We start from the raw sequence: 23,358 nt of genomic DNA, 5'->3' as shown, positions 1-23,358 counted from the left end.
TTAGGTTAATGCAATGAGTTTGGTGCACAGGAGAGCAGGCGAGATGTACTGTCAGCCCAATCAAATTCTCTAGCACTTATGCTGAAAGCAAGCATGAAGGTGAGATGGCAACAGCTGTTTCATTCAGATTTTTTGGTGTAACTGGACCCTCGGCAGAAACAGACTTACAAACTAAATAGATAATTACAAGACAAAACGGTGTTCGAGGCAACAACCCCAGAATCACCTGGTATTATATACAAAGGGGACTGACTCGATACAATAAGACAGACCCTTAAGCAAAAAGACTGACTCAAGAGACAGACTCAAAACAAAAGACTGACTCGATACCCAAGTCAGGATTTACAAAGTTAGCGTTCACAGTCACTCAAAAATGCGTGCCAGACGCCATATTCAAAATACATCGGACGCCGCCCGCAGGTGGTTCACCTCCTGATTACATACTTGCAGTATCCTCAAAGTCCAACAGCTCGGTGGTAACAGACTTCGCTGAGGTGGGTGGGAGGATAACCTCATTGTCAATCAAATCTTGCACCTCATGACGGAGGCGGAAGCAATTGTTAGTAGCATGGCCTGTCTGCTGGTGGTACGCACAGTACTGAGCAGCATCATGCGTTGTAGGGAGATTCTTCGGGAGAGGCCGAGGCTCCAAGGGTTTAAGGGGTCCCCTCTCGGCAAGGATCTGAAATGCCTTGGACAAAGGCATATAGAGAGCATGAAAGGTCCTGCACCCCCGGGGCAGGTACTTTGGAGTCTGAGCGCTCTTACTAGCCGCACAAGCGAAAGGGTCGGCAGGCGCCACTTTAGCTTTTGGATCTTTCTCGGGTGTAGGGGTGGGAATAGGAGGAACTGCCTTGGCATGACGGGGCTTATCCCGATTTTTTGACTGGCTTGAACTACTCTCAGGTGGAGTGGGGAAAGCATCCTCTACAGTCTTTGCCACAACTGCGGATATCCGTTGCTTGTTCATCCCCCCGGCTTTCAAAGCCTCGACTGCCCACAGCAGTTGTTCGATAGGATCGGCATCTGCCTTCATTTTGTCTTTTCCTCCGGCCTCAGCCTGGTCAAGGGTTTGGGTTGCTACTTCAGAGCGAAGCCCGGTTGTTGCTGACATGTCGTGGCTGTAGCTGGAAGCCACCTCTAGCTGGCTGAGCTCTATCACAATTCGCCCCAGCAGCGGGGGCTCCTGTGGTATGAAATTCCCGGCATACGGTGCCGCTGGGGGTGAAACTGACATTCCGTAGGCGAGATCCGCCACAGACCTCTGGAGATCACCTATCATCCCCATTAGCTCAAATGTAGTAGGCTCGCGAGCTTGGTATAGCTGGGGGGCCCAGACCGGGTGCACAACAGGCGACCTGGGTGGATGTGACACATCAGTGTTGGCCTCACTTTGCAGAGTGATCCCCTGCTCCAATGCAGCCGTCATAACTACGATCTCTTCTGAATTCTGCGTCATCATAAGCCCTGCCTCAACAAGGGGGACACTGGCTATTCTGTACCGGCTCTTGGACACTCTGAACTGAAAGGAGAAACAAACAGCATTTCAGCCCAAACAGATCAAACACAGGTGTAGCTGAACAACTGTACTTTACTGCTGATCACTGTTCCCAGAAATCACTGTCCCAAAACTGAACCTGATACTCGCAGATAACTGATTCTCATAACTGACACTGATACTGGTGGCCTCAGATCTGATACTCGAACTTGCAAACTGATATACACTTTCCCTGTAGAAATACATTCTAAAAGCACATAGCAAGTAAAGAGAACCAAAACACCCCTATGTTGGGGTAGGGTTTCCCTGTCCTATTTCGTCAGGAGCTAGGGTTTCACTATGCACGCAGCAGTTTGCAAACAACCTAATATCGGGTAAGCAGCCTGTCCTAACTTGGAATGGTCACTATGGATCCGAATATGCACTAGGTCGAATGGTCGAAAAGGGGTGCCCCGGTAAATCGGGGTTTGTGTTCCCATGCTGTCAGAGCCCATAACCGGTCAGCCTTATGGTCATGCCTTGACAAGACAAGCCTCCGGCAAACCGTTCAGGAATGGCAGATGGCAAACACTGTGTTCCTAGGCGCACCAATGCAATGCAATGCAAAGAAACACATAAGTGAAATCAAAACAGGACATCACGAGTTCGAGTCAAGCTCTCTAAAATCCCCAGCAGAGTCGCCAGAAACTGTAGACGCGCCCGCGCTACTACAGTTCGGACTCGATTTTTGTCACGGTTCTTAATCTTGAACCAAAGAGTCCAAATCCGGCAAATCGTTTTGAGAAACAGATTTTTTTTGAAAGAAGTGCCAAACATGGACTGCTTTGCCAGATACAGAGTCACCACCTAAATATTTTTTTAATGGGAAAATTTAGGAAACCCTGACTCGGTGCCGAAGGCCACATGTCCGTCATCACCGGAGTTGTCTCGGTTCGGGAGCTTGGGTACGATCGGGGAAGGTCAGCTATGAGCACCCCCTTTCGCCCGGTCCGAAGACCAGCCTCTACTAACCATGATATCCGATTTTGAAAACGTTACGTGTTCTTATTCCAATTATTAGCCTAGAATTACTATGTTATGCACGCGGCAAACAAGTATAGACTAGATTGCCTAATTTGGAAACAAGCATTGCATATCTATTTGTTTTGAAAAGCGCTTTGGAAATTGCTACTCGCAAGTAGGCTAAAATACGGATTTCAACGAGTTTTTCCAACTCAAACAATCCAGCCTTCACCCACGGGCATTCAAACAATTTATCACATAAGCATTTAGCTGCATGGCAAGCATACTGTCATGGCAAGCAGTCCTGATGTACAAATGCAGTTAGCGTGATGTACTGAGCCTGATGCATACAATACAAATGCATGAATGCACGCATGCGTAGCATAAGGTATGCTAATTTTAAAGATGCCCTAATACTAACCATCAAAGCGGGTAAGTAAAAGGGAAGAAAGAAGTTGGGATTGGAAGACATTCACACACTCACCCACACTTATTACAAATTTGCCCTCACTCAGAGGGACCAAATAAATATTACAAATTAATTAACTACGCAAGCTAATTAAATATTACAAATTGCCTAATCAAATGAGCAAATTAATTAATCTAGGAAAAGCAGTAAACCACCTCGGGAGGAGAGCCAAATGCAGCGCATGCCCGGATCTTGCTTGGAAATGCACCGCCATGCATAGGCTGCCTCTGTTTTCCTTCCTTTACTCCTCTGGAGGCTGCCAAAACCTCAGGACTGCTTCCTTGGACATTAGAGAACACCACCGGCCGCATGGGATTGCCACCGGCAGTAACATGTGACCACCGGCACAGGATGAATCTATCGGCAGGGAAATGATTGCCGGTCGGCACTAGAAATTGCCGGTCGGCGGAGTGTTCCTGCAGAATTTGCAATTGACAGCAACAGAGGGCAAGGCAAAGCATGGCAGCACAATTCAAGGCATATATGCACCAATCATGTCTCTTATCATGGTAATGACTCAAAGGGACATATTTCTCGGTTCTCGGACCACCAATCACGCATTTCCATGCATGATGGCCCGAGTGACCAAGTGTGCAACTTTCATGTCAAATGAAATGCAAACCAAACAAACAAATCAAGGCCCAATTCCTATCACCAAGTCAAGGAACAAAGCATGCATGCAAGATGCAATGCAACCTAGGCATGCAAGCTAAGGATGCAACATGGCATGGCAAAGCACTTATGCAAGCATACAAGCAAACATGAGGCAATGCAAATGGATGAAAAGATGGACATATACATGATTTAGACAGCTCTAATTAGGCCTAAAACAAGGGCCAAAGTGCTATAAATAAAGGACCAAAACACATACACACATGCGCATGATTAAAGGCCAACACTTAGGCACAAATTGGACAATTCTCAAACACATTTGAAAGGGGTAATCATGGACATGTAGCATGCAACATAAGCATTGAAAATCATGTTAAACATGGAGCCAAATTAAGCAATAAATCAAGCCAAACATGCAACAAATGGCCTAAGTGCTCAAAGTAAACTAATGGGGTATTGAACTACACTTAGCAAGACCAAACATGGCATGAACTTATTGACCAAAAACAGAGTTTTAGCACATTAAGACAAGGCCTAAGGATCACTTAGATGGCATCTAAGTGGCTCAAAAAACAAAGGCATGCATAATCACCAAAACATGGAGCCTATTACACAAGCTTCCAAAGCATTAAAGATGCATCCAAGGTAAACATATAGGCATGCAAATAGGACTGAAATGACATGGTGGATGATTCCAAAGCACCAAATCAATGCAAAAATGTCATGCTATACATTCACATACTTAAGGCCAACAAGCCGGAATGCAAAGGGGCTATACTAAGCATGCCAAATCCGACCCAAACAACTATGGACAGACCTAAGACATGGCAAAATATGTACAAGACCTTCACAAGACTAAGCCTAAAACATGCTCCAACAAGGGCTAACAACCTAAAGCACATTGAGGCAATAACATGGCATTACATGGTAGGTATGCTAAGCATGCATGGTGTACCAAAACCAACAAAAAAAAGAGGCATAATATGACATATTAAGCACAAAAAACAGCCAAGGCATGGTCGATACACATTCTAACATGGTGCTCCCTCAAGAGGCCAAAAATGGTCCATTTCAAGGACAACAAGGAGAGGGGGTGGCCCTCTCCTTTTAGAGACTTCAAGGCACCATCTCCACCACTGAAATCCCTCAAGATTTCAGTGGTGAAGAGGCCCAAACACCAAAGTCTCGAAACTAGCACAAAATAGCACAAAATGAGGCCTTTCAAGGCCTAAGAGGGGTCAAACACCCTCAAACCACAAAACACCCTTAATAAACAATCAAGAGGGATAAAAAAAAGAACTTTTTTGTATTATATACCAAGCTCAAAAACGAATTTAAGATAGGTAGAAATACAATGCAAAAATGGGGTAAAAAGGGGTAAGATTCTCACCCTTGAAGACCTCTTCAACAATGGTGCTCCAATAGCCCTCCTTGGCTTGAATCCAACACCAAATACCAAAATCAGCCCCTTAGAACCTCAGGAGCCAAAGGAAGGTGAAACACTATGTGTTTGTGTGCAATAGTAAGACACAAACACACTTTAACACACACAAGAGGGAAAAAGAGAGAGATAATGTGTATCAAACCCTAACCCTAGAACTCAAACCCTAAAAATGGCTGTCTAAGCTCTCTAAAATATCTCAAGTGTCTAACCCTTGCAACAAGAGAGAGCCCCTCTCTTTATAGAACTTCTTGTCTTGTAAAGCTTACAAGACAAGCTTCATAAGAGGGAGATCCGTCCATACACGTGTATGGAGGGGAGCAAAAAGCAAGACAGCTGTCTTAAAATATCTGCAAAAGCAGATGCACAGTAGTCGGCCGGCCAAAAATGTCATTTTGGCAAAAAAGAGTGCCGGCCGGCAACAAATAGTGCCGATGGCAGCAAAAACCAGCCGGTGACCTCTAGCCACTGCCGGTGATGAGTGGGGATGCCTCACAAGGCATTCCCTGCCCCTCCAAGGCAAAACACAAGTGTTTGGTGTGAAACCAGACACTAAACGGTTGAGTTCGAGGATCCTGAGGTAAGGCGCGCGAGCCGAGACCTCCGGGAACTCCAAACGAACACAAATATGGATAATCACCGAGTGTTCAAACGGTGACGTCCAAGTCTTGAGGACGGTCAAAAATGGGGTGTCTACAAGGAGAGAGACGTTGCTTGATCTCCACGATATCCAGGTATTTTTTTTCCTATTTTCCACATACATTTCACTGCTACCTCACACTATTATGCACCACACCATCAGATTCCCACTAGTACACTGATACACATACCGTAACATTTACACCACCCCATACTGCACTGATTCACTACACTGACACATTGTACTCATATTATACCTTTTGCATTCATTCCGCATACTGCATTGTATCTGACATATCAACACTTGTTTTCTAGATCCCATCTATACTGAGGACACCAGCAGTAGCAGCACCTCCTCCGGCGGCAGGGAGGAGAGATAGACGGGCCCCAACATGCTGCTAAAATGAGTGCTGAGGGCGAGGCAGAGGCAAGGGTGATCGGAGGTAAAGCAGCGAGTCTGAGCCCGTATTGAGCGGGGATGATATCAAGGCCAGTGACTCTAAGAAGGCAGTGAGCCGACGCTCTAAGTCTAAGAGCGGAGGTGATGATGCTAGCTCGGGGTCAGGGATCATAGATGACACCGAGGCCGACTCTGAGGTAGGAAGCGGAGATGATGATATCGGCTCTGGCTTAGAGTCTGATTCTGATAGCGGTGCTGACGGAGACAGTGCCCCTAAGTCCCCTCTGAGGAAGAGAACGAAGAGTGCCTCTCGAGCTTGAGATGACTAGTGTTGATTTTTGTACTTTTTGTTTAGTTTCTTTTATTTTGGTAGTTCAGCACATGTATAGCTTCAGATAGACTTTTACTTTTGCTTTTGAAAACTTGTACTCTTTTTTCTAAAAACTATGATCAGGGGAAAACCCTGCAGTTTTATGAAAAGAGTTATTGTTTTTGCATCATGAGCACCACATTTGCACAATGAAAATAAAGTTGAATTTGAAAGCAAAAATAAAAACTTGTATTGACACGATGTTCTTAATCGGGTAATGAGTTAACCAACGACCAAAATACAAAATACAACTCGATAAACAAAACAAAAACAACTCAAACACAGATATGCACACTTGCTAAAATCAAAAGACTCAAAACATGACCTCAAAACACAAAGACCAAGAAAAAACTAGACTGCCAAAACTGCTAGGCCCACAAGTAACGGCAGGCCAATAAAAGTGGGCAGCAGGACACTTGTGATGGATCCACCAGACGGCTAATAGATGGCCTCCACTCATAGCCCTATCTTCTACAAAAGGCCTTTCTTTGTGATTTCTTCACCAGAACCTTATTTTTGCTGCTGTTTTTTCCACAAATAGAGATATTCCTTGCCAAGAAGCTCACGGACTGGATAACCATTTTAGGCGGCACAGAAAAGGTAAATTTTTGTGGTTTCAGTGTAAAAATTCTTTTTTTGTTAAATAGTACACTGCTTTGTTTTCCATTCTTCCATGCTGCGGCCCAATGCTGGGACCCAATTACGCATGTATTTCGCTTCAGAACATAGGAAATGGGCCTGACTCTTGAAGAGTTTTGAGCATTGATAGAAACCTAGCATGATAAAGAAATCATGCCTTAGCTCCTTTGGGACAAATGTGTGGGCTTACTTTGCTTGAAGCTCGATTCTTGGCCTATGACGGAGAGCCAGATATACCCAGCTTGATTCATCGATTTTCTAACATAGGTAACAGATGCGACCCTCTCTGGCGAGGTTTTCGGCAACATGCTCTTTGTTTATGTATGCTTGCGCATTTCTTTCTTGCCCCTAGTTACGGCAGAACTAGCATTCGGTTGATCAAAATGGCCCAATGTTTGAAAAAAGGTAAGTGTTGTATCAGTTTGACGCTAGCGAAGACCCTGATGGGCTTAGATGCTTTGCATCGATAAGAGACCACTAGATTTGCAGAGAGTCCACTACTTCTTTAGGTATTGTTTTCCACCCTTTCTGATATATGCCTTGCACATCACTCGGTGCTCATGCTCTATTTTCTCTCAAAGCCCTTCCTTTACTTTTCTCCCCATGCACATCTCTCTATTCTTTAATCTCTCTTATTTTTCATCCCTTCCCAGGTATGGCTCATGGATAAGCTAAAGGTGGTGGACCTTTTCCCCGAGTATTCAGCACGAGCTTATTTTTTTTGCCAGCGACTGGTGGACTTTCCTAATGAGGGATGGTGGTGCAACTGGATGTGGAGTAGATTTACAGGTAACATAGCTTAGGGTTGCCCCTGGCTCAATTTGACTGAGATAAGTTACAGCATGACCCAGTAGCCAGGCATACAATTGATTAGCCTCACGCACTGCGTGTTCTACTTTCCCTTTCAGCTCAGATACCAGTTCGAGCCTGATCAAACCTGCCCCGAAAAGGGGGTAGAATACCCGGCTCCATTCCCGATTTGTGCTTGACACCTAGCTTAGTAACTTGCTTCCTGGAGGACAAGAGAGCATCTGGCCCCTGCCCCTACTTTTAGTTATGCCCCTTTCTAGCAAGTGCTAGGCTTGGCTCAAGAATGAGACACAAGCCGGGCCCATTTTGGCTACAAAAGCCTCTGCAAACACAAACAGAGGACGCAGAAGCACCTAACTCACCTATCCCTCTAGTTTATTGCTTTGACCTTTCTTTTCAAGTTTTATGATGTAAAAGCAACTTTGATTTGTATCAGAGAGTTGGAAAATGTACTTGTGTTAAAATCAATGGAATTAAGGTTCCCAAAAATGGTCTAAGTTGTAAAAGGTAAAATTTTGAACAAAATCAATTTTTATTAAAACTTTCCAAATCATTTTCGACAATGATCACTACCTGACACGCACAGAATCAAACCCTCGAGATGTACAACCTCGAATCAAAAGATCATAATTGCCCTTGATTGCATACCATTACTGCTCTGCATTGTAACCAGCTTTTCTTCCCAAAATAAAGATCACAACGAAACTAACAGATGATGAACAAAGATGAGCTGATCAGAAATATAGACAGGACAGTTGAGTTGGAGATAGTTACGGCCGAACTTCATGATAAAGTTGTATACGTATCCCAAAGATGGGAATCAGGCCTTACATAGTTCAGTTCAGATTCACTCAAGTATTGACTCTCTCCTTTTGCACTCTAACTTTTGCCAAAGTCGCCCTTTAGGGTTTTCAACCTTGCGAGCTCAGTTTTTTTTTTTTTATTTCTAATTTTTCATGCTCTAACTTTTGCGTAGGTCGCCCTTCCAAGTTTTTAGCCCAGCGAGCCTCTCAAGGGTAGTATTTCTTCAACTTGTCCATATTGATCGCTATGAAAATTCCAGGCCATCTAGGTCCATGAGAATAACTACCCCTCTTAACCAGATAGCTTTGATAATGTAAGGACCAGTCCAATTGGGTCTGAACTTACCCCTAGGGTCATGGATAGGAGCTTGGTTGTCTTTCAACACAAAGTCCTGGCCATTCTGTGCTGGTAGCCCTGAACATGATACAATGCCTTTATCCTCCTCTTATCAAACAACATTAACTCCTCAAATCTACTCTGTTGCCAATTTGCCTCGGCTATCTAACACTCAGCCATAACTCGCAGCGATGGCACTTCAATTTCAATTGGCAAAACAACTTCCATCCCATAGACGAGAGAATAAGGGGTTGCCCTTGTTGTCCGGATCAAGGTTCTATGACCCTAAAGTGCGAATGGCAGTTTATCCGGCCAGTCCTTGTAGGTTTCAACCATTTTCTGCAAGATGTTCCTGATATTCTTATTGGCGGTTTCAACAGCTCCATTGGTTTGTGGCCTGTATGTGGATAACTTATGAAAAGCCACGTTGTATTTCTCCAACAAGTCTATCACCTCTTTCTTGAAGTACGAGCTGTTATCTAATGTGATCTCGTTCGGAACTCTGTGCCAGTAGATGATATTGTTTCTGATAAATTTGGCCACATGCGATGCCTTCAACACTGCATAGGATTGAGCTTCCACCCGCTTCATAAAAAAATCAATCACCACCAAGATATACTCATGTCCATTTGACCTCTTTAGCGAGACAGCACCGATAACGTCGATTCCCTAGAATGAAAAGGGCTATGGTGAAGTCATGTTGTAGAGCTTTGACGGTGGAATATTCATGCTATTGGCATGAAATTTGACATTTGTGGCATCGCTGCACAAAACCAATACAATCCTCTTCCATGGTGGACCAGTAATAGCCTTGTCTGAGGAACTTCGGGCTGAGCATCATACTATTCACATGCGCCTTGCATTTTTCGCCTTGGATAGCCTCCATAAGGCGCTTCGATTCCTCTTCCTCCACACACAGTTTATGCATTCCCAGATAACCTCTCTTATATAGCCTATCTCCACAGATGATAAATTGGACGGCCAGATGACGTATTCCCCGTTTGTCCTTGGCATTTGCCCCTGGTGGATATGTCTCATTTTCCAGAAAGTTCCAAATATCGTAATACCTGGGGTTTTTCTCCTGTACTTCATCTATAGCGGCAATAGTTTCATAAGCCAACGTGTATTTCTGTTTGATGATAATCGGACGCATCTGGACCCCAAGTGGGATGTCTACCACAGAAGATAGAGTTGCCAAAGCATCGACGAGCATGTTGTTCTCTCTTAATAGATGCGTAAATGTCAACTTTTCAAACCTTGGAATCAGCATATCCAAGGCCTAATGGTAAACCTTCATTTTCTCTTCTTTGACTTTCCAGTCTCTGTTTGCTTGAAAAACAACCAAGTTCGAGTCCCCGATGATATCTAACCTTATTGCCCCTAGTTCTAGGGCAGCTTCTAAACCAGTAATACACGCTCTATATTCTGCTTCATTGTTGGACACCTTGAACCGAAGTTTGAAGGCTAAAGGTATACGGGAGTCATCAGTTGCTATGAGCAACACACCTATCCTATAACCGTACTAATTGTACGCTCTTCAAAGTACATCGTCCAAGTTTCATCTTCAACTTGCAGAATGTCTTCATCTAGGAACAAGTATTCCACTGCCTCATCGCCTTCTACTGGGTGGTCTGCCAAGAACTTCGCTATAACTCCTCCTTTAACTGACTTTCGGGTGACATATTTATGATCAAATTTGAAGAGAAGAAGCAACCAACGAGCCAGCTTACCCATAAGCATTGGTTTCTCAAAAAAATATTTGATGGTATCTAATCTTGAAACCAAGATTACAGATGAGCTAACAAGTAGTGCCTCAACTTCCTGGTAACCCATACCAAGGCTATGCAAGCTTTTCCTAAAGGAATGTACTGGGTCTCGTAGTCTAGCATTTTCTTGCTCATGTAGTAGATGGCTTTCTCCATCCTATCTTTAGATTCTTGAGCAAGCATATATCCCATGGTCGTATCTATTACTGATAAGTACAGAATCAAAGCCTTCCCCGGCTCTGGCGGCGACAACATAGGCGGATTCTGGAGGTACTACTTAACCTGTTCAAAGGCAAACTGACATCAATCACCCCATCGAAATTTCATCCATTTCTTCAGGAGACCAAATAGTGATTCACACGACAATGTTAATTTGGAAATAAACTGTCTTATGAATTGCACTCTACCCAGAAAGCCACGCACCTTCTTTTCTGTCATTGGTGGTCGCATTTCTAAGATGGCCTTGATTTTCACTACTACAAAAATAGTTAAAGATCACACTTTGATAAAAAAAAATATCTCACTTTTATTGAAAGTGTGATAAAAAATATTAGATTGATATTTTAATCACACTTAATTTGATTGAGTGTGATAATATTTATATTTTATGTCACTTTTCAATTAAGTGTGATTATATATACAATTTTTTAATCACACCTTCTAATTTAAGTGTGATTATATATATATATATATATATATATATTAATCACACATTCTAATTAAAGTGTGATTATTTATATATTTTTTAATCACACCTTCTAATTAAAGTGTGATTATATATACACTACTACTTTTTAATCACACTTTTTACATGAGTGTGATTATATATATATATTTTTAATCACACATTCTAATTAAAGTATGATTATTTATATATATTTTTCATCACACATTCTAATTAAAGTGTGATTATATATACATTATTATTTTTTAATCACATTTTTTAAATAAGTGTGATTGTTTATATATATTTTAGTCACACATTCTAATTAAAGTGTAATTATTTATATATTTTTTAATCACACATTCTAATTGAAGTGTGATTATATATACACTATTACTTTTTAATCACACTTTTTAAATGAGTGTGATTATATATATATATATATATATATATTTTTATCATACATTCTAATTAAAGTGTGGTTATTTATATATATATTTTTAATCACACATTCTAATTAAAGTGTGATTATATATACACTATTACTTTTTAATCACACATTTTAAATAAGTGTGATTATTTATATATTTTTTAATCACACATTCTAATTAAAGTGTGATTATTTATATATTTTTTAATCATACAATGTAATTAAAATGTGATTATATATACATTACTACTTTTTAATCACACTTTTTAATATATATATAATCACACTTCCTAAATAGGTGTGATTGTATAAAATATTTCAAATTGATTTTTATATAAAATATACAATTTCCAAATTTTTAATCACACTTAATCTGATTGAGTGTGATAATATTTATTTTTTATGTCACTTTCTGATTAAGTGTGATTATATATATATATATATATATTTTAATCACACTTCTAATTAAAGTGTGATTATATATATATATATATATAGGATAAATTACACTGACACCCCCTAAGGTTTGTATTTATTACAGTTCCCCCTTCGCGTTTTGAAAATTACATCTCCCTCCCTGAGATTTAAAGTTTCATTATAGATTCCCCCTTTAGCAGTTTAATTTTTTAAATACTAATTTTTCCCTTAGTGGGTAAATTACATTGACACCCCTTATATTTTAGAAATTACAATCCCCTCCCTAAGGTTTAAAGTAGCATTACCAATTGCCCCCTCGGTTAGTATTAGTTGGAAAAAAAAATTAATTGAAAAAAAAAATAGTTAGTAAACCTTTTAAATTTGTATTTAAAAATCAACATAAACTTATTTTTTGAATTTACGTTTTTTCCTCAAATTAACAAACTGAGACAACCATTTATAAATCTAAAAAAATTATCAAATAAGTTTTTATGACAATTTTTAAAATTTTTGTCAATATAAATTGAAAACTGAAAACGAAATGGTTACCAAACAGGCTTCATATGGTAAAAATGTTGTAAAATTAACAAATAATTAAATAAGTTACCAACATAATAAATGACTTATCAAAAAATTCTTAGGCTATTTATGGTTTGATTTTTTTAAAAAAAATTAAAATTAAAAATTAATTTGGTTAAGAAATAAAAAATAAAAAATAATTATCATTTTTATATAATTTTTATCTTTCGAGTGGCTAGAAATAATTTTTTACAAATTAAATTGAAACAACCATACGTATGTATATAACCTGCCCAAAAGTTAAAATGATAATTATTTTTTACCCTTAAATGATAATTATTTTTTATTTTTTATTTCTTAACCAAATTAATTTTTAATTTTTTAAAAAAAATTCTAAAAATCAAACCATATATGGCCTAAGAATCTTTTGATAAGTTATTTCTTACGTTGGTAACTTATTTAATTATTTGTTAATTTTACAACATTTTTACCATCTAAAACCTGTTTGCTTTCATTTTCAATTTTCAATTTATATTTACAGAAATTTTAAAAATTGTCATAAAAGGTTATTTGATAATTTTTTTGATTTATAAATGGTTGTCTTAGTTTGTAAATTTGAGGAAAAAATGTAAATTCAAAAAATAAGTTTACGTTGGTTTTTAAACAGAAATTTAAAAATTTTACTAGCAAAATTTTTTTTCAATTAATTTTTTTTGCAATTAATTTTTTTTGGGTTAATCACACTGACACCCCCCTGAGGTTTATGTTTATCACAGTTTCCTCCTCACCTTTTGGAAATTACATCTCTCCCCTAAGGTTTAAAGTTTCATTACAAATTCCCCCTTCAGCAATTTAATTTTTTTAAATACCAATTTTGCCTCATTGGATAAATTACATTGACACCCTCACATTTTAGAAATTACAATCCCCTCTCTAAGGTTTAAAGTAGCATTACCAATTGCCCCATTGCACTACAAAAAAAGCGGGTATATGAAACGAAACTATTTGCGACGGCATACTTGCCGTCTCAAAAAGTCACTTTTTGCGACGGCACAAAATGCCGTCTCAAAAAAGCAGAGTATTTGCGACGGCACCATTTGCCGTCTCAAAAAAGCAGAGCATTTGTGACGGCATAATTTGCCGTCTTAAAAAAATGAGACAGCATTTTGTGCCGTCGCAAAAAGTGACTTTCGTGTTTTTTTTTTTAGTGAATATTTTTTTAATTTTAAATATTTTTTTTAGATACACCTTACTTAGATGTATCTAAAAAATAAAAAATTTATGAAAAAAATATTTTTAAAAATTAAAAATACAAAAAAAATGTATTGAATTATTGTATTTTTTTTTGTATTTTTGGTATTTAGTGAATTCTTAAAAGATTTTTTTTACATTTTTTTTAATTTTTAGGTGTATTTATGTTAGGTATGTCTAAAAATAAAAAAAATACTTAAAATATTAAAAAAATTCAGTAAAAACAATATAACACGGAAAACAAGAAAGTGTAATTTTCTCAAAAGAGTTTTTGGAAAACTCTAACCTAGCATAGTGATTGTCGTTTTGAGACAGCTTCATATATATGCAGTCACAAAATGGTTTGAATAAATTCAACGGTATTTTTCTGTCGCAAAAAAAATTAAAAAAAACAATGTCGTCTTACTCCTTTGATATAACATTTCTCTTTTCATGCATTTTTTCATCTTCCTGTCTCTCTGTCTCTATCTCTCTCTCTCTTCTCTTTATCTCTTTCACTCATCACTCTTCTTTCTCTGTCTGCCTGTTTCTTTCTCTCATTTTCTCTCTGTGTCTCTCGCTTATCTCTCTTCTCTCTATCTCTCTTATTTGTTTTCTCTCTTTGTTTCTCTCACTCATCTCTCTTCTATCTATCTCTCTCATCTGTTTTCTTTCTCTGTTTCTCTTGCTCATCTCTCTTTTCTCTATCTCTCTCATTTCTTTTTTCTCTCTCTCTTATCTTTATTTTTATCTCTCTCTTCTCTCTCTGTCTCTCTCTTTTTCTGTATCTCTCTCTCGCTCATCTCTTTTCGCTCTATTTCTCTCTCTTTTTGTCTATCTCTCGCTAATCTCTTGTTTCTCTCTCTCCCTTTATCTCTCTCTCTCTCTCTTTCTCTCTCTATCTCTTTTTCTGTCTATCTCTCTCTCCCTGTCTCTTTCTCACTCATCACTCTTCTCTCTATCTCTCTCTTTCTGTGTCTACTTGTCTATTTGTCTATTTCTCTCTCACTATGTTCGCCTTGCTCACTCTCTTACTTCTATTTTCTCTATTTATCGAGCTCCTTCTCGATTTATCGATCCACTATAAGAAAATACACTTTTAACAACCACTTTGTCTCTCTATCTCGCTCATCACTCTATCTCTGTCTCTCTCTCTATCTCTCTTCTTTATCTGCCTCTCACAAAATTAAATATATTTTTTAAATATTTAAATATTTAAAAAATTAATTTGAATTAAGGCCTCGTTTGGGAACAGGCTAATTTAGTAACTTTTTGACTATTTGGCTAAAAAGGTAGGTAAAAAAAACTTGTATGTTTGGGATGACATTTTGGCTAATTACGAAAAGATGTGCAAAAAGTAGAGAGAAAAGAGAATCTTTGACTTTTTGGTATGGGTTGTTGGCTTTTTGGCTAATTTAGTAACTTTTTGGCTAATTGGCTAAAATAGCCTCTTGCCAAACGAGACCTAAGTTTTGAAAAAAGTTTTGAATTATGTGTTTGGTTGTGAGTTTCAAAAAGTAATGATTATATTTTGAATTGAGTTTTGAAAAATGGATGTAGAATTATGATTTGAAAAGTCAAAACAAACACCATACTTAAAATCAATTGGTGGAACTATGACCACCACCACTGCCGCCACTACTACTACCATTATCTCTCATCCACCATCGCTACTCCATCTCCTCTACCACTACCACAACTTCACCACTAATCTCCTTTGCCGCCACCACCGCCACCACCACGACCATCACCTCTTATCCACCACCTTCACTATTGCTCAATTTTCTCTACCACAAAAAATTAGTTTCTGATTTTTAGTAACAAAAAAAAAAAAAAAAATGAGCCGCAGAAAAATATTTTTTATTACAATATTTCCCTTGCTTCTTCAAAATAAAAAAATAATAATTTTTTTTCATTAAAATAAAAATGAAACAAATAAATTTTCAACCTTAGTAATTAAAAAAATGGAAAATAAAAAAAAATTCATTAACTACAAAAAAATAAATTTATTTTAACCAAAAAAAATTTATTTTCCCGCTCTTTAATTCCCGCATTTCTTTTCCCCATTTTGTTTCTCATGATCTCAAATGATCAATCCCCAATCCCTTAAACAAAAAATTCCTAATTTCAAAAATCTCCCAAAAATTACCTCTACTTCTACCAAATAAAAAAATAATAATAATTTTTTTTTCATTAAAATAAAAATGAAACAAATAAAATTTCAACCTTAGTAACTAAAAATAAATAAAAACAAAAAAAGTTTCATTAACTACAAAAAAAAATAAAAAATAAAAATAAAAATAAAAATTATTTTAATAAAAAATAAATAAAACGACTAGCTCTCCTCTTCTTTTTCTTTTTCGTTTTCCCGCTTTTTTAATTCCCCCCTTTCTTTCCCCCCTTTTGTTCCCCAACCCCTTAAACAAAAATATCCCCAATTTCAAAAATTCCCAAAATACTATCTCTCTCTCTATCGACTACAAGCAGCGGCAAGGGGGGACGACGGCGGCCAACGAGCGATGACGGTGAGCAGCGATTGACGATGGCTAGCAGCTGCAGTAGCAGTGGCGGTGCGGCGTCTCAGATACCTTTGCCGATACCTTCATCATTGGGTCGTTCGCCGTGGGCGACATTGGGTGTCTTTCTCGCTACTTTGCGGGTGTTTTTTTTTTTTTGGTGCTTGTTTTTCTCTTTGGTAAGCCTTCTTCTCTCATGATATACAGAGTTTGGTGCATTGTTTCCTAATTTTGTTTATTTATTTCTCTTTCAGAAATATAGGTTTTATTTATTTATCTCTCATGATATACAAACTTGGTTCTTTTGTTTATTTATTTCTCTTTCAGAAATTAATTGAATCGATTCATAAACTTGTAGCTAACCTTTTTCTTTCTTTTTTGTCTTTTTTTTTTGGGGTGTGTTGGTGACAAGTGAAACAACAAAGACTTACGTCGAAGATCTGATAATCTGAGAGAAACCCGCATCGAAATTTGTTGATTTTCGTGTATATTTTGCAATTTTGATATCTGGGTCGTTCTTCGATTTGTGATGGGTTGGAGATACAGGGCTCGTTTGTTCCTGATTGCTGCTGTTGTAATCATTTGGGTCACCTCTGCAGAAGTCACCCAGGTGGTCATACTTCTTTCTCTAATTTCATTTCTAGTTTAAGGTTTTAAAATTCTGTATTTGCAATGTATGTTCTGCATGTTTGTATGCATAGCTCATGTACCTTCATTTATATGGTGAAGTTTATACATTTGCCTAAGTTGATGAATTCTTGTTTGTTTTTGAGGAATTGCCAATGAGATTTGAATTAAAAGACTGAAATGTCAATTGGGATTCAAATAAAAAGTAAAAGATTCAATAACACTAGTTTGATTGTTAAAAAGCTTATTGCAATTATTCATTTTCGTGTGTACCCCCAGAAAAACTGGAGGAAAATAAAGCAAAATAGAAGTGAAAACTTAAACACTTTGGACTGTCTTGGTTTTTGGAAAAAAGTTGAAAATTAGGTCTCGGGCTATCATTTGCTTGTAAATTATTTACCTCCGTTTAGGTTTCTTGGCAACCAAACAGAGGATTAGTGTAAACTCAGAGGTTCTTGCTAACAGAAGTTTCACCCTTAAAAACATGTTTGGTTGGATCTAACTAGTGGAGGATGTTGATTTGTTCTGAAATTAAATTGTTAAAAAGGTTGTTTGCTTGCACTGTCAACTTCCGTCATGTTGTAAGGTAATGAGATTTCCTTATTTTAGTTGCAAAAAAGAAAGTATTTTTCCAGTCAAATGGGGAAGGGAAAGATTTTATTCCATGTGGAAAAAATTGAATTATCTGGAACTAACATGAAAATAAGATGGAAAATCATTGGAAGTTGGAACTAAGAAAGAAATATGCATTGGAGGTTGGAGGCCTGAACAGAGTTTTGAATTTTTTTATTTTCCCAAGGCCCCTCAATAACCCTTCTCTATTCAGCCTATTGATATATGCCCAAGGCATGCACTTTAAGTACTGAAAAATCCTTCACTTTTCTTTTTTTTCCCTGATGAACTGTTGTTTTGTGGCATAAATATGCAAGAACTCATTAATTTAAAGTGGTGTTTCATGTGTCCTCAATTGATTGTAAAAGTGTGTTTTATTTTTTTTCTCCATTTTTTATTCATATGACTAATGAATTACTAATAAAAAAGGGCTTAACTGTTAAGGGAGGCTAATGTAATTATGTCAAAAGTGTAGGGCTAATTGTATTTTCCCTAACTTAAGGGAGGTGAGGTGAGTGTAATTTGCCCTTAAATATTTGATCCATCAATGTTTTTATATTTTGTTCCTCGTAATTAATTTTGCTCTTATGCATAATAGCTTTTTTATTATCTAAAAATCACACAATCCATAATTTCTATTCATTAGCCAGATATTAACTTGTATATACATATCCTTTTAACAGGGTATTTTTACAGATTTTAAGCAACCATTTGCAGTGACCTATCTTGGAGTTTCTCTAATGGTAGTTTATCTCCCAATAGCATTCATTAAGGATTGGATATGTAGCATCATAAGAAAACGCTCTTGTAATAATGAGTCTTCTGCTGGATTTAGCTCCCCTTTGAACTGCATTGCGGGGCGTAACATCTTTGAAATTGAACTTGAAGGGAATTTGAATAAAAAAGACAGTGAAGCAGACCTTTCTGCTCTAGAAGAGGGAAAGCCATTAGTTCCTAAACACATAGATGATGTAGACGTGTTAAAAGAACAGAAAGAGCTTACGACCAAGGAGATTGCTGGTTATGGATTTTCTATTGCCCCTCTCTGGTTTGTTACAGAGGTATATAACTGCTGTGTCTTAGTTTCTTCAAGATATCTATTTAGTCAAGGTTGGTTTTTGAGTTTCTGAGTATAGCTGGTACATAAAAACCACCATTTTTTCATGAGGGGTTCGTATTGGTAAAAATTTGTAAGAAAAGGAAAGATTCTTTCTCTAAATTTTATTCCCTCCTCCTTCTAGATCTAGCTTTATGGATGTCCTTTTGATAGTATAGTTTAACAAAAAATTTATTCATGTATTTAATCTTGCCATTTACACCTAACTCCAGAATTATGTGCATAAAACATTTTATTCCTGTAGTAGTGTTTTTTTTTTTAATTGAACTTGGTTTTTTACCTCAAATTTAGGTTGGATTGCTGTAGGGTTGAGGTTTTTATTTATTTATCTCTCATGATATACAAACTTGGTTCTTTTGTTTATTTATTTCTCTTTCAGAAATATAGGTTTTCCACTATTCGATTAATTTTGTTTACGATTCTCGATTTGATTCGATTCGATTCATGATTTCCAAACTTAGGATTTCGATTCACTATATGATTCTCGATTTGGCATTGTGATACTTGCGGTGGCATTCAAATCTAGGGAGGACCATAGAAAGCAGCTGGAATTGGAAGAAGCACGTAAGGCAGGTCTTGCACTAGCTGAGGTTGATGAGGATGGAAAAGAAATTAACCCTCATATTCCTCAGTATATGTCGTCTACACCTTGGTATCTTAATGCAGAGAGACCGGTATGTTTTCTTAAGTAATTTTGTTGTTACATTTTGTGTTTTGTGAAGGCTGGAGATTGCAAACTTTTGTTATCTTTCTTCTTGTTAGAGTTTAAAACATCAAAGGAAATGGAAGTCAGATCCAAATTATACCAAATCATGGTATGACAGAGGTGCGAAAATTTATCAGGCCGAAAAGTTTAGGAAGGGTGCTTGTGAAAAGTAAGTGAAAGTTGCTTTCTTTCTCTTTCTTTCTATGTATGGTGCATGCATGTGTTCTCTATTCTTTTCATTAATTTTCGCAATGGCTAGTCATTGACATGAAGATGTAATCAATATAGATTTTAGTTGTGGAAGAGTTTCATGTAATCTGCTTGTTTCAGTACCAAGATTTAAACTATGGAGGTTTTACCCTGCCTTTTGGATGAGAACTCTGGCTTGCGGAGGGAAGAAGAGGTATTGGTGGGATGGGGATAGTGTGGCTGGGGTTGGTTGTGGTTAAGTCTTAGCGTATCATTTTGTTCAATGCATTGAAAATTTTAACATGCCAATTTTATGATGATTGTTAAACTGCTCACTGTACATAATTGGATTTATTTAATTATTCTTTTGATATCTTGTCTTGAGGAATTAACTGCATTATAGCATGTGCTTTGTGCACTATAGGGAAGATTGTCTAGAGATGCCTTTGCTAGCAGGAGAGTTATTCATTACACGAGGCATAACTTGCTGTTACTGCTCATTAGGTCTTGTATAGTTTAGTTGATTCCATATCGTCACATAGTTGGTACCTTTGGGGGAGATCTTCATGAGAGCTCTTCCTGGATTATGGAATTAATTGAATCTCTGAATGCAATTTTTTTTTTGTTTTTTGCTTTTTTTTATAATTCGAGGTATCTCTCACCCACCTTAGTTCAATTGGACTCGAGTGACCTTATATTTCGAGCCTAAAACTAGTCCCCAAAGCCAATGAAGGTAACAACAGGATTAACCTCCAATGGCCCCTTGGTAAACTGGAACTTACAACTTTAGAACTTACTCTCCAAACCCTTGGAATTCTCAAAATGTATATTAGGGTTCTCCCAAAATATATATTGTTAGTGCAATGTATCTAAACCACTTGTTTCCGAACAAAGTGGATGTCCGAACATATATTCTTGCTGTTATTTGTTTAAAACCATTGAATTGTTTTAGATCTTTAGAGTTTTGAAATACAGACCATAAATTACGTTGTTCATAGAAAGACATCCATGTTTGGTGCATTTTTAAAAATCATTTTTTATTTTTTATTTTTTAAAAATTATAAACTAATTTGATAGAAATAAATATAAAAATATATATTTTTTAATTTTTTAAAATTATTTTTGTCTTAAAAAAAGAAAAAAACCATATGTAAGTAATGAATTTTGATTTTGATTTTTATTTTTCTTGACTAAACCAATTTTGAAAGATTTTCATAAACAAATTCTGAAAACTCAACAAAGTATTGTGCAGTTTCCATGTGTTTCATTCGGACAAATTCTATTAAGAGTAATGTTACATAAATTGATAAATCTTATAATAACTTTTATTTATTTATTTATTAATGCGACATTTAATACATTATCAAAGTGAGTCATGTTTCAAAATTTAAATTTTTTTATTACATGAAAAATCAATTAGTAAATAAATTTTATGAATTTGTGTAGTTTTGATCATATTATTGCGTGTATTATTATTCACTTGTTTTCGAATTTCATTTAAAGTGACAATATGCTGTATTTGATGACTAACAAAAAACATGTTGTATTTGATGCTATAGTAGTTAAATTTTTATGTTTTTTTGTAATTAACTTGCTCTTGGAAAAACTTGCTCTTCCAAATGTAGGGACACGTATCCCTTGAAATATTTTTGAACTTTATGCTTAGTCTCGTGGCCATGCACGTGTATATGGTTCTTTGATTTTTGCAAAACTTAGTTGGTACATATCATTTTTTTATGCTGAAATTCTATGATGCAGATCAAGTGGATATGCCCAACTGCTCCTACTTGCCTAGTGGCTATACATGGTGGATTCCCTCGCACTGCATGTAAGATTAAAGCTTAGATTTCTTCCAATTTTGAGATACTGATACAATTATCTAAAGTGCTTTTGTGGTTTCGTATTAGGGTTTGACGTTAGAGAACTTTCAGAAGATAGTCCTGATGATTTTGAAGGTTTAGACACTTCAGTAGCGCATATTGCAAACTTCTTGTCAATAGAGCCTGCTGATAGTAAGTTTCTGCCTTGTTACTTCATTGATTATAGGCCACTAAATTACTTAATTTCCATGTGTTTAGTTAGTAGTTCATTTATCTATCGTGATAAAAAGTTTCATCAACTATCGTGAATAAATTACCACCGTGTTGTTTAGGAATTCTATACTTTTTCATTTATTTATTTATTTTTGTATTAACTCATTTACAGTTAAACTTGGTATCGGGGGTTTTAGTATGGGTGTTGCAACTGCCCTCTACTCTGCAACTTGTTTTGCCCAGGGAAAATATGGAAATGGAATCGATTACCCTGTTAACTTGAGGGCCATTGTTGGTCTAAGTGGTTGGCTTCCTGGTTCAAGGTATGAATGCAATATTTTCCTTCTCATTTCCTCTTTGTTCCTCTGTTTTATGTACTGTTTTCCCATGTTGAAAATAACCAATTTACCAAATAAAATAAGATTCGTATGAGATGATTCTGAAATATCTCATTTGATAGCTCCCTCTGGCCATATTTGGAATTGTTTTCAAACTAATATTATATTGAGTTCCAAGGTGACCAAAATAGCTAATAAGTTTTGTACAGTGTCATCTCAGGTAGGATTCACTCATTGTTGATTCAAAAATCTTTTCGCAAGTAAAGATGTAATGTGTGCACCTTATAGTGCTCTTCAAAATATTACCATGCTTATTAGTCAACTGCAAGTTTATGCACGATGTTGAGGAACAAGATAAAAGGATCACAGGTGGCTGCAAGGCGTGCTGCATCTTTGCCCATTTTGCTCTGTCACGGAATCTGTATGTACATTGCATTTTGGACTCCCTTTTTTTTAAAAAAAAGTTTTCTTGGGAATGATAAAGTTCTTTTCTCACATGTTGTTTGACTTCATGCATATAGCTTTAAACTAGTGCGAACTAGCAAACTGTTGCTCTTAAAATTTGAGTCTTCAATTTGCTATTTTTTTTTGGTATTGGGACATCTACTGTAATTACCAGCTTGTTGTTCCTATTCATTGATAATTCATAGTTGGTAGAATTATATACATGAAAATTTTATTCCCGAGGATCCTTCTCAACCTCTCATTGGAAACCTACATGAGCATTAAAATCCCTTTAAAAATGCTCCGTTTGGTTTAGTTTTGGAATTATGATTTGAGTGTAAAGTTATGATTTAACTGTGAAATTGTGAGTTGAGTTTTTAAAAGAGAATATTTGTTTTGTTAAAAGAGAATATTTGTTTTCGAAACTCTACACTATTTTCAAAACTCCACACTCAAATTGTAACCAAACACATAACAAAAAAAATTAAAATATTTAAAAATATATTTGTAAAATAAAATGAATTTTTAATATTTTAAAAATATTTTTTAAAAAATATAGCACACAAATGTATGAAATATAGTGCATATTAAAATAATAAATAAATATGTAAAATATAAAATATTTACCCTAAAAAAATAAAATTAAGAAAATGGTAATACAAACATTTTATACTAGTAATAATCAAATTCGTTATTTATTTCTATTGATGCAGGGGATGAAGAGTTAGTG

The 23,358-nt window shown here is 36.7% G+C and overlaps 1 protein-coding gene and 1 pseudogene across 1 annotated transcript; both read left to right on the top strand.

Moving 5' to 3' along the window:
- LOC114282710 (putative E3 ubiquitin-protein ligase EDA40) overlaps positions 1-23,358 on the top strand; it is a 70,447-nt pseudogene that overhangs the window by 29,426 nt on the left and 17,663 nt on the right.
- On the top strand, positions 21,336-22,700 carry LOC114304291 (uncharacterized). The gene is made up of 5 exons (XM_082884588.1): positions 21,336-21,434; positions 21,572-21,641; positions 21,721-21,825; positions 22,019-22,169; positions 22,514-22,700. The coding sequence occupies exons 1-5, from the start codon at positions 21,336-21,338 to the stop codon at positions 22,689-22,691; spliced, it is 603 nt and encodes a 200-aa protein (XP_082740714.1). The 3' UTR covers positions 22,692-22,700.

This window comes from Camellia sinensis, chromosome 8 (genome assembly GCF_055761805.1).
Source record: "Camellia sinensis isolate YWXY chromosome 8, ASM5576180v1, whole genome shotgun sequence".
NCBI lineage: Eukaryota > Viridiplantae > Streptophyta > Magnoliopsida > Ericales > Theaceae > Camellia > Camellia sinensis.
The sequence above is the reverse complement of the archived record's forward strand: the minus strand, read 5'-3'. Positions and strand labels throughout refer to the sequence as shown.

Coding starts and splice junctions, on each gene's coding strand:
- LOC114304291 (XM_082884588.1), top strand. CDS start 21,336: ATGACTAACAAAAAACATGTTGTATTTGATGCTATAGTAGTTAAATTT. Junction 21,435..21,571: donor AAAAACTTGCTCTTCCAAAT/GTAGGGACACGT, acceptor TCTATGATGCAG/ATCAAGTGGATATGCCCAAC. Junction 21,642..21,720: donor TGGATTCCCTCGCACTGCAT/GTAAGATTAAAG, acceptor GTTTCGTATTAG/GGTTTGACGTTAGAGAACTT.